The sequence below is a fragment of the Macaca nemestrina genome, chromosome 5 (assembly GCF_043159975.1).
Source record: "Macaca nemestrina isolate mMacNem1 chromosome 5, mMacNem.hap1, whole genome shotgun sequence".
NCBI classification, from domain to species: domain Eukaryota; kingdom Metazoa; phylum Chordata; class Mammalia; order Primates; family Cercopithecidae; genus Macaca; species Macaca nemestrina.
This window is the reverse complement of record NC_092129.1, coordinates 181,535,562-181,551,744: the sequence shown is the minus strand read 5'-3', so window position 1 is coordinate 181,551,744 and position 16,183 is coordinate 181,535,562. Positions and strand designations below refer to the sequence as shown.

The following is a 16,183-nucleotide window of genomic DNA, read 5'->3' as shown; positions in this document are numbered from 1 at the left end:
CAATTATCAAGGAAAGGTATATTCAGACACAAATAAAACTTAGTGCCGATGCTGAATTTAGAAGTAAAGTTAATTTCAATAAAAACTGGATGTGGAAAAAGTGAGTACCGAAGGCATAGTCATTCCAAGGTTTGTTGGTCAGTGAAAAAGTTCCATTCCAAAAACCTCAGGAAATGGAGAGGATGAGGAGCAAAGGTGGAAGAAACAAAAACGTATCAAACCCATGCTATACTAGGGCAGGGCACCAGCCACCCTAACTGATGGGCACGTCAGACAGGTCCCTGGTGGGCCCAAAGGTTTGCATGGCGTCTTGCCTATATGTGCATCTTGCCAGTTGAACATCCTAGATGTTCAGTAAAGTTCCTTGGGCATTGCACATCTGTTTCTGTGTTAATTATATAATCCACAATCATTTGGATGGAGACAACATGAAGGAGGCCAAGAAGCCAGTCAGGAGGCTGCAGTCATTCAGGGAGGCATGTCCCAGGCCACGGTAACCATGGGAATGGAGAGAAATACACAGGTTCCAGAGGTAATTAGGGGATATCATGTACAGAACATAGAGGTAAATTAAACATGAGATGGGGGATTGCGGGAGAGGAAGGAAACAAAGAAGATGCGCGGGGGCTGGCTGAGACCGCTCCAGGGCATCCTTCCCTAGGAGGATCACTGATGGTGAGGCGAGGTGCAGGGAGATGAGATTAGTTTAGGGGTGGGAAGATCCAGGTGGAAACATCTAGTACACAGATAGACATACAGTTCTGCAGCTTAGGAAAGATACCTTTGCCAAAGAGGCAGATGAGGAAGTTGGAATATGAACATCTGGTAATTAAGGCGATGAGAGTAGATGAAGATTTCATTGTAAGAAGTTATTACAGAGAGTGGGCTAGGTTATTCACCATACTCAGTCTGTAGTCTAAGAGTCTCCTACACAAAGACTTGTATAGATATCTGGACCAAGCTGAGTATTAGATAATTCTAATAGATTCGAGTTATCTAATAATTAGATTCGGTGCCCAGAGCAGACCAAACCAGGTGAGCACGGTATTTAGAATTCTGAATTCTGTTTTAAGGAGGCATATTTCTCCTGAATGAATTTTACTATATATTCTCCAGAACTTTATATGTTTATAGGTTATATGTCTGTATGTATGTGCACATAAGACAATGAATTAATTCATTTTATAATGGATACAACAATTTAATAATAAACAGTTGTGCTGAAAATACTCAATTAAACAACAAATACATTATTTTTAAAATGTAAACTGTCCAAAAAAGCATTTTAAGGCCAGGTGCAGTGGCTCACGCCTGTAATCCCAGCACTATGAGAGGCCGAGGTGGGTGGATCACGAGGTCGGGGTTTGAGACCAGCCTGACCAACATGGTGAAACTCTGTCTCTACTAAAATTACAAAATTAGCCAGGCATGGTAGTGTACACCTGTAATCCCAGCTACTTGGGAGGCTGCGGCAGGAGAATCACTTGAACCCGGGAAGTGGAGGTGGCAGTGAGCTGAGATCACACCATTGCACTCCAGTTTGGGCAACAAGAGTGAAACTCTGCCTCAAAAAAAAATAAAAATAAATAAATAAATAAATATTTTTAAAAATGCATTTTAAGTAATTTAATACACACACAAGATTAGTAGTCCGTGAGAAAAGGAATGAGAAAGAACCTTATTTAAGGTTAAGGTGATTCTAGCATCTGATCTTCAAAAGACAGGCAGACAGGAGGAAAAGAAAGAGGAAGAGTAAGAAGCCGTGGTCACCTGGGCATTGAGTCTGGAGTGGAGCTTGTGGTCTGACAACCAGGGGTGCTTGAGAGCTTCGCTTGCACTTATTCGCCAACTAGAGGGAAATTCAGACGGTGATTAGTAGAAACACACCAAAGAAGGCCTGCATCTGCTGTTCAATTTCAGCTCCAGCCTCTGCCTTTGGGAGACCAGATGGCCGAATGTCAAACTCATGGTCAGTTCTGCCTTCTCTTGAATTGTGTGCTATCAGTGATGGCATAGGTGACTATCAAATCCAATCAGGAAAACATTAGTAAAGACAAACAAGGCAAATAATGAAAATCCTTGTTAATAACTGAACACTTACTTTCAAATATAAGTAACCATTTCTGTAGTATAACATTTGCACTTAGTAAAGTGGATTCCTATCAGTCAGTTGAAAGATAAATATATATTTATTATTGTAAGAGCAAAATGCTACAATGGTTCTTGATGATTGCCAAAGCAGTTTACATATTAAAACTTTTGAATAATAAATATTACTAACTTTTGAATTAAGAAGTTTTGAGTTAAATAGGTAGGGAAATAGAGTCGATGTAATTATTAAGAGAGGGACCATTAGATACTTTTACAAAGAAACAATATCCTTTTGGAGCTAGCAAAGGTTTATACAATTTTGGGAAATAATATGAAGAAGAATAATATAGATTTACTATATTCGAATTCTAAGTTCTATAAATTTGTTTGATGTGCTAAGATTTATCACATTAAAACAAATAACCTTTCAAAATAAAAACTGTAGGCCAGGCGCAATGGCTCATGCCTGTAATCCCAGCACTTTGGGAGGCTGAGGCGGGCGGATCATGAAGTCAGGAATTCAAGACCAGTCTGGCCAACATAGTGAAACCCCATCTCTATTAAAAATACAAAAAATTAGCTGGGTGTGGTGGGGCACATTTGTAATCCCAGCTACTCAGGAGGCTGAGGCGGGAGAATCACGTGAACCCAGGAGGTGGAGGTTGCAGTGAGCCAAGATCGTGCCATTACACTCCAGCCTAGGCGACAGTGCGAGATTCCGTCTCAAAAAAAAAAAAAATCTGTAAGTGACTGCAACAGTCTGAAGTCAAAGAGGTAGTTCCAAGCATTAATGAAGCTTCAGTGTGTAGGATTGCCTCAATGCAATCGCTTCATCAGATACCAAAATATTTAAGTATAAGATTTGAAAAGGAGATAAGTCTTTATTACAGTCAATGAACTTGGTGACAACATCACCATTATAGTGCCAAAAACAGGCAGAGGTAATTTTTAAAAATCTCTTGATTTCCACCGACCTCAGTTGGAAGTGTGGTTCTGCTTTAGTGTCAAACGTTTTCAGCTCTGGATCTCCAGAGCCTTCCAATGGCTGACCAAGGTGAAAAATGATGATTCTGCACTCTAGGGTCGAACTTCTTAAATCTGGCTATTAAAAAGTTAGCAATAACATTGTACTAATAATTAAACTTTTAATAACATTTCAAGTTTATTTTTGTACCCCAGAAATTTATTCTATGATAGTGGTGTTTGGCTTTTGGCTTTAGTTTCATCCAAGCATTGACTGGAATTCTAAGCTTGTTACCATCGGCCCAGATGGGTATCTGATGCTCCTTGGGCATTCATGAAGCCCTCAGACTGAAGGAGTGAGCAGCACTGGAGCCCACTGGGTCCACCTCTGCATCTGCTCTGAGCTGGCCATGTGAATGCAGCACTGCTCTCAGCCTCAGTTTCCCCATCTGTAAAATGATGGTCTCCACAGACCACAGGATTATCCAGAAGCCAAATAAGATAACACACAAAAGTACACGTGTAAAACAGGTTCACAGTAAATGTGGATTTCTCGTCCTCCGAAGATTTGAAAGCGTTGACAGTTTCCATCTGTTCACTGCCTTGGGAAGGGTAATGTGCTAATAATAATAACCCTGGCTGTTATTGTGCTTTTCCATCAAGGTTATTATTATTATTAGTCCACTATTTGTGAATTGTCCCTCTTGTCTGACTGATATTCCTAGCCTGGCTAGGTTCTATTCATTCTCTAGGGACTCAGTTCTGGCCTTATCTTTGTGTTAACCACATTTTATTACATCTTTTAAAAAAATACCTATCCTTTTTATTAGATGGTGAGTTACTGTAGGTAGGAACTGGATGTGCATCTATTCTTAACACATGACACATTTCCTGGCACACAGTAGGTGATCGACACTTGAATGAAGGCATCTCTTGCCAGGCTCTGTGCCAGACCCCCTGCCTACACTGTTTCCCCACTCCCTGTGACACCCTCCTACCTGTTGATCCATGGCCATGTGTATTGTGACTTTAAAGCCATAAAGATAATAAAACGGTAAGACAAGTGCTGTTGGTCCTGAAAGTCTTAACAGATTCAATCATTATATGGCTCAGGTAGAAAGCCATCTGAAACAGAGTGTTTGATGGGTTAATCACAATGCCCTTCTCCCGCTCTGATTCTAAAACGCAAATCCCTATATTCCAGTGTCACTCTTTTTCATCCACTGAATTTTGAATTAATGTGGTTTTAGCATAACAGAAAATAGAGGCCCATGTAATAGATAACAGCCAAGTGTGTGGCCGTCGGGGAAGGAGAACTATCTGTTTGAGCCTCCGTTCTGCCAATTACTGGTGGTGTGATCATGGGCAAACCACCATAGTAGGTTCTCAAATGAAATGGTAGTTAAAGATTCAGCTACACAGAACCATATACAGCTTTGTAGAGGTGAAAGGAATCCTAGAAATACTTCTCCTAAGTCCTTCATTTTGACAGTGAGTCAACTGAGGCCCAGCAGGAGCCCATGGCTGCATGATAAATGGCAGGAGGAGAAAGGTTTGTGTAGCTTCATGACCAAAGCAGTCCCAGACTGCAGTAGAGAGGGTCAAGAGGATCAAACCTCATTCTATCTATGACTTTGCACGAGCATCACAGATGTTAGTGAGGGAATAAATTCTAACAGCCTTGGTGGTACGCCCTGCTTCCTGATCATCCCTACCGTGCCCAGAGCACAGGACGAACTTGGGTTACCTCTTCTCCTTAATCAGAAGCTTGGAGATGAACTCCTTGGCCTCCTCTGAGATGTCCTGAAATTCTTCATCCTCTAAGTCCCACCTGCAGGCCAGGATGTTGTTCAGCGTCTCGGCGTCATTGTCACCCAGGAAAGGGGACAAACCGCTAAGTCTGGAGGACACAGGGTCCAGAGTGAGTATTTTTTAAACAGCCTCAATCCCTTTCCATACAGATTGCTTTTCTGTTTCTGCCATTCAAAGGTGAGAGAAGGAAAATAACGTAATCCGAAAGCATAATTTTATAATATATTATTGCAATCAAGAATATGCTTGCCACTCCCACCCAACTCCTAATTAAACAACTGTGGCAATAAAGACAGCAGCAACAGAATACGAATATGAATATCAGCTTCCTTTTTAAATCACTTTACAGTTCGCAAAGTGCTACTACATGCTCAGATGGCAAACGCCAGGCAGGTCATCTCTGAGGGGTGGGGCTAGCCTGAGTCACTTAGCAGATCAGGATATGAGCTTTTTTTTTTTTTTTTTTGAGACGCAGTCTCGCTCTGTCACCAGGCTGGAGTGCAATGGCGTGATCTTGGCTCACTGCAACCTCTGCCTCCCGGGTTCAAGTGATTCTCCTGCCTCAGCCTCCCGAGTAGCTAAGATTAGAGGCACATACCACCAAACCTGGCTAATTTTTGTATTTTTAGTAGAGACGGGGTTTCACCATGTTGGCAAAGATGGTCTCGATCTCTTGACCTTGTGATCTGCCCGCTTCAGCCTTCCAAAGTGCTGGGATTACAGGCATGAGCCACCGCGCCGGGCCATGTGAGCTCTTTAAATTATTTTTTGGTTTTTAGGTTGTGTCCTAGGAGTTACAGTGATTAATGAAGAGGACACACATTTACTTTTCCAAATGATGTGCAGGGAAAGAATTCAGTCCTTTCACCCACAGGATTCAACAGAACCTAGAAAGCAACTGAGGATGGGACAGTGTTATTTATTTTTTACGGACCTCAATTGGGGCTTTTATTTAAAATGGCAAAACCTCAGAAAATAAGCATGGAGATGGAGAAGGGTCAGAGACGGGGAGAGCTACTCACAGCATATAGGCGATGACCCCCACACTCCACATGTCGGTTGGAAAGGAAACAAAGTCATAGTTAACAACTTCAGGGGCGAGAAATTCTGGGGTTCCAAAGTTCACCTTCAGCTTCTCTCTGGGTTTGTATCTGCGATTTAAGAGACAAAGTGGGAGGATGGAAGTGTCAATCAAAAATCATGAACACTGAAATGATGCAGTCTATGAGACAAAATAACTTCAGCCCTACAGCAAACTTCAACTAAACAAACATTAAAGGAACCCAAACAACGAAGAAAGGGTGTCAAAAACTTGTACAGCGGTCCCAGAAAATTTAAAATCAAAATTCATACTGGGAAACCTTAATAGGTTGAACCAGTTGTGGGAGAAGCCACTGTGAATAATTAGAACATCTGAATTATAGAAGATGACAAGAGGAAACCTGATACAGTCATTGACACGGGGATGACTGGAGTAAGCCTGTATTAATGAATAAACAGAGTACTGCAATAATTTACAACATCTATTTTATACACATCATTGACATGCTGAATTGTTAACGTGTCCACGTAAACTCTTTGTAAGAATCTTACATGTGCCAGAACCCTTTGCAATCTTGCTTACATTGTTAATATTTTTAAAGTAAATCTTCTCTGTACAGATGGAACAAATACGAAAGATGAGGACAAACACTTGCAAATGCTACATTAATGGCTTCTAATTTAATAAACGTCACTGCATTAGGTTTTAATTTTTTATACGTTTTACTGCATGCATTATAGAAACTTCTAAACACTCAAGTCTCAAATTTAGCAAGTTAAGGCCAAACATAATAATTTCTGTTAAATTAATTATAAATGAGATCATGAAACCAAGGAGCAGATCAGATATATGTTTGCAAAGAAAGGGCACCCATCATGTCCCCTACCTCCGTTCGTACACCTACGTCCAAATAGACATACCTTCTGGCCAATCCAAAATCAATAATTTTTATTTGCTTAGCATCCCGATTCACACACAGGATATTCTCAGGCTGCCAGGAGAAAGAGACACATTAGCAATGAAAACAACCATCATTCACTCAAATTGTCCTTGAACCACAACTAAAAATACAACGACGCTCAGAAAAAACGTATCAGGCCTCTCACTTTGGGGGGGCGGGCTTGTCCGTGTGGGCACTTTCTCCTTTAATTATGTGGTGGATGAGGTTGCGGGTATCCTGCCAACCCTGCATTACCCAGTCCTCTCCACGGCTTCACCGTTCACCCTGATGCCTGAGTTCAGGCAGAGGCCTTGAGGGGAGCAAGAAGAGGAGGCTGCTTCAGTCCTTCCCAAATGCACTGTGGAAGCCCGCTCAGACCTGACATCTGCCCCTCTAAATTATTGAGTATGAATTTCCCCTTCTTGGAGAAATAGTTTTCCCAAGATTTATGAGTTCCAAGAGAACTGACCTGCTCCATTTAAACAGCCACACTGAACGTGCACTGTACTGTGAACATTCTGGCCTCCAGAGCTTCCCTTTGCTCAGCACTTAGGGGAAAGTCGCACGGGAGACAGGGCTTTTCTCTCCAGTCATTCTTCGGTCTCAGCAGTTCCGAGGTTTTGCTGAGTTTGGTCTCAAGGCCTAAATCCCCTGACTAAGTGTTCCCTTGGAGCTAGGCCCTGGTAAGGCCTTAGCCTGCTAACCTGACAGCCTTGGGGTGTAGGGGAGACAAGTAGGTTGTAGCGCAGCCTCAGTGCTCACAGAATGTCCGACAAGTGCACCTAATGTTTATTGGGGTCGAAAAACGGAGGTCTGGGGAAAGTAAGTGATTTGATTTAAAGTCAAGACCATTTATAAAAGAGAAAAAAAGTTTTCAAAGAGTTAAGAACCCTCAGTCCCAACTCTTTATGAGCTGGAGGGCACCAGCCCAGAAGGCGAATGCCCAGGATCCCATTCCTCAGCCTTTAGTGGGAGCAGGCTCCCCCTCCCCAACCTGTCCGGATGGAGAAGAGGTTCCAATGAGATCACAAATTCAGAGACACATTATGAAATGACACAGCGTCTCCTTATCAATATTCAATAGTACATTTGGTTGGGTAGAATATCTTTGGAAGGCCTTTTCTAAAATATCTCTAAAACAGATGTTTGTAAGTCAAAGTCATTATAGAGAAGGGGTGTTATGTGAAACATTTGGTTTCGTGCTTAAATAACTGATTGATCATGTATAAAGCTGTCCAATTGTGAAGGAGTACTGCGGCATCAAAAAGTTTGCAGGATATAGAGAAACCGTTTTGAGGGCATTTCAAAAAGTTAGCCTTTTTATGATGATAAAATTAAAGAATGTTCATTGGATACAATTTGCAAAACAGAAAAATATGAAACAGACTGTAAGTCACCTACAATCTCCCCCCACATAGTGACAATCATTCTTAATATTTTTGGCCCTTTTCCTTCCAAGGATCTTTCAGAAAAGCAGCTCCTTAATGACCCATCCAGCTGTCACTTTTTTTATGATCTTTGCATCCAAGCCATAACTAAAATTGCCCGCTGCAGGTCCTCAATCAATGTTACGAAGCCCCATATGGAGTCATTTGACTTACAATAGGTTTGCTCTTAGTTCCAGTTGCCAATCAAATCCCTTTAGGGATATCTGCAGAATATCTACAGTCAATGAAAATGCTCCGTGAAAGCATGTATTATCAAACCCAGCTCATAGCCAGGGTTTTGCTAATGATTTTTAACCTCTGACTTTGTCATTTTATAAACCACTTCCTCCTGCTCTCCTCCTGCTCAAAAGTGAATGGGAAAGGCAAGGCACATAAATCAAGACAGTGAGGGAAGCCAAGTTATAGGAAGAGAGGCCCATGGAAACCTATTTAAGGAGGCTAAATTTATTTAGCTATGCAATCCCTGGTGACATGCAATAGATGGGATGTTATATAGAATATATATTTTACCTTACTGTCATGCTGTGCAAACAGGGAAATGAGAAAATGACCAAGCCACACAAGATGTACTTTATGATACTTAGTCCCAACGTGGGACTTGATCAGGGTTATTGGGCCTAGGTCTTTCATTGGTTGTAACTAAGACTACATACAGTCCGACTCTAGGAATTTCATAGTGAGACATAATGAGAGCGGTAAAGAGGGAAGGGCGATCAATAGGAGGAGAATGAGAGCGGTAAAGAGGGAGGGGCGATCAATAGGAGGAGAAAGAAAGGCGGCTTGGCTTCTGTGTGCTTTCCACCATTGGCAGTGGGGTGCCCGCCCCACCCTGTCTGCTCCTTAGCACTTCGGCCCGTCCTTCCGACTGCCCTCTGCTCCCTTCTCCATAGGATTCTATTCCACGGGGCAGCAAACCCATAGAAAACAAGTCCCAAAGTCCGGAGCTTCCTGAGTGACTCGAGGAGCTGCCGGCGATTCTTGGAGACCTGGAAAGGTTGGCTGCTACTTAGGGAATTCTGAGTTAGCTAAAATCCTCTCACCTACTTGTCCTGACAAGAGGGATACCACACGGCTACCGCTGTAGTGCTGGTGGTGGTGGTGACTGTTTTTTCTCTAAACTTTCAGGGAAACCATTGCCATATAGATTTCCTTAACGCAGGCAAATTACAAGAATCTGAATATTAGCCCCTGAAGATGGAACATGCAAATATTAGGGAGTGACAGAAGCTGAGAAGGAGATGAGGGTAACAATTCAGATGCTTATTCATTTCTGAAGTGACTGTACCAGTTTCCCCAGCTGGCATAGAATAGCAGACAAGGCCCAATCACTGAGCAAGGGGTGGAAAGGATACAAAATCTCACAGGACACAAAACACCTTACCTTCAGGTCCAAGTGGAGAATGTACATCTGATGCATGTGCCTTATGCCCTCACATATCTGCTTCATGAACAGGATGGTATCAAGTTCCGTCAGATTGTCGTTCTCATCGATGATGCGGTCAAACAGCTCCCCACCGTCCACGCTGCACAGGGAACAGGAGCGAAGCCCTCAGTCCTGATTTCCTAACCACCACGTGCTTTTCTTGTAGTGACTTGGCGTGCAAGTTCTGCTACCTCTTCTGAAAGGTGTATGTGCAGTTATCTCTCTGCCTTCTTTGCTGTCTTACTTAGATGATTCTTACCTTGAAGGCCTGTATTTTATATACCTTCAATCTCACAAATGGAAATCCTCAAGCCAACCCTCCATCTTTTGTGTGTGTGTGTGTGTGTTTTGAGACGGAGTCTCACTCTGTCACTCAGGCTGGAGTGCAGTGGCGGGATCTCGGCTCACTGCAAGCTCTGCCTCCCAGATTCAAGCGATTCTCATGCCTCAGTCTCCCAAGTAGCTGGGATTAGAGGCACACGCCACCATGCCCAGCTAATTTTTGTATTTTTAGTAGAGATGGGGTTTCTCCGTGTTGGTCAGGCTGGTTTCGAACTCCTGACCTCAAGTGACCCACCAGTCTTGGCCTCCCAAAGTGCTGGGATTACAGGCATGAGCCACCGCACCTGCCCTCAAAGCCCCTTTATCCAGTGTCTTCAGCTCTGGGGTGAGCCCACATGTATCATGTTCTAAAGATGCTGAAGAGAAAGAGGACCCTAAGAACTCTGGGAGGGGAACTCCAAGCCCTGAGTCAGGGTCTCAGCCTTCTAATTCTCCAGTGCTTCTGTGTGGCTGGTGCTAGACACAGTAATTTCCCTCATCCTCCGGGACACCTTCCAAGACCCTTCATGGATGCCTGAAACTGTGGATAGTACTGAACCCTGTATATACTATGTTATTTTCTATAGGTACATAACTCTGATACAGTTTAATTCATAAATTAAGCACAGTAAAGATTAACAACGATAACTAAGGGTAAAATAGAACAATGATGACAATATGCCAGCTGCACTATTCTTGTGCTTTGGGACCATTGTGAAGTAAAATGAGAGTTCCGTGAACACAAGCACTGCGATGCCTCCACAGTCGATCTGATGACCCAGTCGGCTACTAAGTGACTAACCGCAGGGAGTGGTGGAGACGCTGGACAAAGGGATGATTCACGTCCTGGGTGGGACCGAGCGGGACGGTGGGAGATTTCATCAGGCTACTCAGAACAGTGTGCAATTTAAAACCTGTTGATTGTTTACTTCTGGAATTTTCCACTTAATATTTTGGGGCCTAGGGTAACTGAGACCATAGAAAGTGAAAGTATGGATAAGAGAGGACCACGAACCTATACTTTTTATTCAAAATGCCTGATTGCAGAATGAAAAACAAAACGGAATCACAATATCGATTCAGTGTTGGAATTGCAGTCGGCCCTCCCTATTCATGGATTCTGTTTCCACATGTTCAAACAAACACAGATAAAAATGTTTGACCAAAAAACAATAAACATTGACAATACAACAACAAAAATAATACAAATTTTTTTAAAATACAGTATAACAACTGTATACGTGGTATTTACAGTTTATCAAGTATTATAAGTAGTCTAGAGATTATTTAAAGTACTCGGGGGGATGGGCATAGGTTATATGCAAAAGACTACACCATTTTATATCAGGAACTTGAGTGTCCTCTGGTTTTGGTATTTGCGGGGATCCTGGGACCCTCTCAGATTCCAAGTAATGACTGTACTCGGTTTCTAACTAACCAGTCCTTATGTTTTTATAAAGGTGAGTTTAAATGGAAGCTTCTTAGCCCGAATCATCAACCGTTTTTGACATGTGAATACGGTGAAAGTAAGATATAGCTCTAAAACCACTTTCCTCCAGGTTGCCCTGGCTAGTATTTAAGCTTGATTTTTGACCAACAGCTTAGATACAAAGCTAGATCTACTTGGTCCCGCTACTTCTTATCAATAAAATCCCGTATGGAGATGCATAATCCCAAGTCATTTCCCTTCGAGAACTGATGACATTGTGTGATCCACGCGAATCAGAATCTGCGGGGACAAGCTTGGTTCTGGCCCCGCTGCAGCAGGACAGAGCTACTGACGCACAGTCATGGTCATGAGTGGGTCAGGGAGGGGCAGAGGGGATACGCACTACTCCATGACCAGGACAATGTCGTCCTTAGACTCAAAGGCATCGTACAGCTGGATGAGGTTCGCGTGGTCCAGCTGGTTCATGACGCTGATCTCGTTCTTCACCTCCTCCTGAGAAGCAGGAAACAGTGCATTAGTGTGGCCAAGACAGGGCAGGGAGAGAGGGGACCACCTCCCACAGGCTGTACCTTGTCCTTCATGCCTCTGGTCTTGATGATTTTGGCTGCCAGCTTCAGACCTGTGGCCGTCTCCTCACACTTGTGAACTTGGCCGAAACGCCCTCTGCCAAAAAAGAGGAAGCGGCGTAGCATGAGGCCCTGTGGTCAGCTGCCACGTAGACAGCACACAGTGGCCCCAGTATTTCTCCTGCTAAGTCTGGATGAGCAGCCCTATGAGGAGTTCTTTCCATAAGCTTCTAGAACAGTATTTGTCAAGGTGTGGTCTGAGTCACTTGCATCAGAATCACCTGGGAGCTGTTAAGAAAGCAGGTTTCAGCCGGGTGTGGTGGCTCACGCCTGTAATCCCAGCACTTTGGGAGGCGGAGGCGGGAGGATCGCACGGTTAGGAGTTCGAGACCAGCCTGGTCAACATAATGAAACCCCGTCTCTACTAAAAATACAAAAAATTAGCCAGATGTGGTGGCACGCGCCTATAATCCCAGCTACTTGGGAGGTTGAGGCAGGAGAATTACGTGAACCCAGAAGGCGGAGGTTGCAGTGAGCGGAGATCGCGCCATTGCACTCCAGCCCAGGTGACAGTGCAAGACTCCATCTCAAAAAAAAAAAAAAAAAAAAAAAAAAAGAATCCAGGATTCTGGGCCCTACCCCAGACCTCCTGAGGCAGGAATCCAGGGGTAGGCCCCAGAGACTACATTTCAGCACATTTCTTGGGTGATTCATATACACCCTAACATTTGAGAACCACTTTTACAGACAATGCAGAACCTTTCTAAATACATATGAATGTTATAAGCTGGGCTTTGTCAGCATATGAACAAGAGAGCCCACCTTCAGATATATAAAATTATTTTTGAAAACTGCATATGTAACAGTACTGCATATATATCCATATAGTGAAGACTGCGTATTGCCCAGTCACCTATGAGCTCGAATATAATCGTAAGACAGCTTCTTACCTCCATAATCACATACAGATGTGCACAGTTGAGAGCAGTTTTAAATCTAATTTGCTTACTTTGATTTCTTATTTAGTAAAATAAGCTAGAACACGTGTCCCTGCTCTGCAATGGTGGATGTCACAGTCGGGAGTGAGGAACAGCTTCCCTAGCAACACAGTGAACCCGAGGCAAGCCCTATGACAAGGCAGAGGACTTCAACGATGAAAGTCATGGCAACGCTGGACAGATGCAGGAGCACTGACGGCCGCCACATCCCATCCTGGGGCTCCACACCCAGCACAGAGGCAGATGGATCTTGGAGAATGACACAGGATTACCATAAACATAGCCACGGGGTGACTTCAATTCCAACCTCTGTTCCAGATGGAGTCTCTATGGGAATACATGGACACAGGCCCAGCCACCTCTTAAGCGGCTGTTATGAAAATGTTTTGTTTTGTTTTTCCCTTCACTAGCAATGGCCCCAGAACCTCCTGAGCCAGCAGTGGTGCCCATCACTGTCTGACTTGCCGGCTCCTTCAACCCTCTGACTCTTTCCCCTGATTTATTCTGCAAGGGCCCTGAAGGTTGAGGCCAACTCCCAGGATTCATGCTGGTTCAACACAGTGATAACCTTATGCTCACTGAACATGCCAAGCAGGGATGATAGATACCCTTGAGGTCACAGGGCAGGAGATGAACCCCCAGGAAAATTCAGGGGCCTGCCCCTGTGGGCAGGTGTTTTGGGATCCAGTGATCCTTGGCATGTTGCAATATTTCTGCCAAAAGTAAAAGATAAGTTGCTGCATCTTGAACCTCCTACCACTAAAAAGGAGGTGCAGCACTTGGTGATGTCTGCATTTTGAAGGCATCCACGCACATTTGATCATGCTCCTCTAACTTATTTGCTGAGTGAATTATGGCTGCCAATTTTGGTGAAGCCCATAACAAGCGCTGACGGGCAGCTGGTCTAGACTGCAGTACCAAAGAGAAGATCCCATGGTGCCCAAACAGACAGAAAGGAAGTTTCGAGGGAGCAATTGACAAACCTTGACCAGAAAAACAGCACAAATCCTGGGAAATTCTTTCAAAGCTTCTTCTGCAAATAACTATTCTCGGTTAGAGAAATACTTGCTGGCTTGCCACTGATGTCCCTGAAGACCCAAATACCTCAGGCTTCCATGGCACCAGTTCATGCTGTGGAATTCCTGTCTCTCCCTCAGCCCTTCCCCGCAGTCTCATGGGGCATTCTATGAGATCAGCCAGATGAGGAAAGCAAAGTCCAGGTGGTTCCATTCGGCGGAGGGCAAAGAAATACAGAGTGGGAAGAGGAAGAAGGGACTTCACGAATATCAATGACTCCCTGAAGCCTGAGCTGCAGTAGCAATGCATGCTTTCTTTGTGCTGGTGAGTACATTCTGTATGCATACGTGCAGATGTTCTGCCTTCCTCTTCCTATTTTACACAGACATGCTGATGGCAGCAAACGTAATTTAGACTTTGAGTTACAAGATATCACAGGGGGGTTGTGAAAGAAGTAGAAGAAAGAACACCTCTCCCCACCCCCAGCATGAAGCTGGGCCCTGATGGACTTTAATTTTCTTTCTGGCTTTTTTCCTTTTCTTTTTTCTTTTTTTTTCTTTTTTTTTTTTTTTTTGAGACAGAGTCTCACTCCATCACCAGGCTGGAGTGCAGGGGCCTGATCTCAGCTCACTGCAACCTCCGACTCCCTGGTTCAAGCGATTTTCCTGCCTCAGCCTCCTGAGTAGCTGGGGTTACAGGCATGCGCCACCACACTCAGCTAATTTTTGTATTTTTAATAGAGACGGAGTTTCACCATGTTGACTAGGATGGTCTCGAACTCCTGACCTCAAGTGATCTGCCCGCCTCGGTTTCCCAAAATGCTAGGATTACAGGCGTGAGTCACCATGACCGGCCTTTAATCTTCCTTCTTTAGGGAGAGTGTGCATTTAAATGTCCCTAAAATAAGTTATTTGCTGAGCAAAGTAATCAATTGAAATGGATAATAATAATTAATACAGTAACAACATAAATGAAAAACCAGCAGCAATGACAGAAAGACCTAATACAGGCCACCAGAACTACACGCTGTTGACTCATTTCTATATTCTGTCTCCTGGAGGCTGCACTATGGCTTTGGACAGCTGGTCAACCTTCTGGTGACTCACAATGGGTTTTTCTTTCTTTTAGACATTACAACATGGGAAGTAAAGCAGATAATAAACGTGGAGTTTAGTCACCACATTAACCTTTCTGGCATCAGTGACAATTTTCAGAAATGGATACGGTTTCTTAAAATGTTTGTTTCTAACGTTTCTAGTTCTCAGGTCAAGACAGGCAGACATTTACGAAGTCATCTGGCTCCGTGTCTTTGCACACTCTCCTCTTTTGTTGAGAGAATGCTAATAATATTCAGCATGACTCACCCTCCTAGGATTTCTGTCTTGCTCACAGTATAGAAGCTGTTGACCGCTCCTTGCTTGGCTGTCACAATACGATGATCAAATGGGGCAGGAGGAGCCGGGATGTCAACTAGAAGGTGAGAGAAACAGAAGGGCCATCTGTCAAGCAGGCTGACCTCGTTAAGGCAGCAAGCCTGGGCCTCATAGTAAAAATGTGCTCATTTAATAATAAAATACAAGAAGCCATCTGTTTGATTCCTAATGATCCAGGGATATAAATTTCCACTTGAGATTATGAGCTGTGACTCATAAAGGTGATCCTGACACCTCTGGGAAACAGTGTCAGGGCGGCTCAATGGTTGTCCATACCATCTTCAAGATCACTTTTGGAAATGTTAAAATAGTTGAAAATTTCCAACCCAACACAGTCCAAACAGGTAATACTTCCAAGCCTGAGACCATTCAAATTCAAACGTGAGAAATTGTTTGATCCATTTTTTAAACGCATTACTGATATAATCCATTATTTTAATTAAAGCAGAGAGAAAAAAGAAAAATGAAACATTTCTTCATGTTATTGAAATGCTTGATATTATATATTACTTTCCAAAATGTCTTGGACTTTATTTAAGACACATTTAAGGCACAAAGATGAATTTTTCCTGGCTGGCTGGAAATAAAACACCCAATAAAACCAGGTAAGTGTGTATTCAACAGTGATCAAATTTCTCCCACTTTCTCCCCTTCCACCTTAAGTGTTTAAACGCTCGTC

General features: G+C 43.4%; 1 protein-coding gene across 4 annotated transcripts in view; it reads right to left on the bottom strand.

Annotated features, from left to right (window-relative positions):
* The window catches only part of LOC105487309 (myosin light chain kinase family member 4), a 106,111-nt gene that overhangs the window by 9,465 nt on the left and 80,463 nt on the right, over positions 1 to 16,183 (bottom strand). For all 4 annotated transcript variants that reach the window (XM_011750754.3, XM_024794612.2, XM_011750750.2 and 1 more), the window contains 8 exons: positions 15,436 to 15,541; positions 12,060 to 12,153; positions 11,873 to 11,982; positions 9,678 to 9,819; positions 6,829 to 6,899; positions 5,889 to 6,017; positions 4,802 to 4,954; positions 1,771 to 1,849 (listed from right to left, as the gene is read on the bottom strand). In XM_011750754.3, coding sequence (XP_011749056.2) covers positions 1,771 to 1,849; positions 4,802 to 4,954; positions 5,889 to 6,017; positions 6,829 to 6,899; positions 9,678 to 9,819; positions 11,873 to 11,982; positions 12,060 to 12,153; positions 15,436 to 15,541 — 884 coding nt within the window. The remainder of the gene's footprint in view (positions 1 to 1,770; positions 1,850 to 4,801; positions 4,955 to 5,888; positions 6,018 to 6,828; positions 6,900 to 9,677; positions 9,820 to 11,872; positions 11,983 to 12,059; positions 12,154 to 15,435; positions 15,542 to 16,183) is intronic.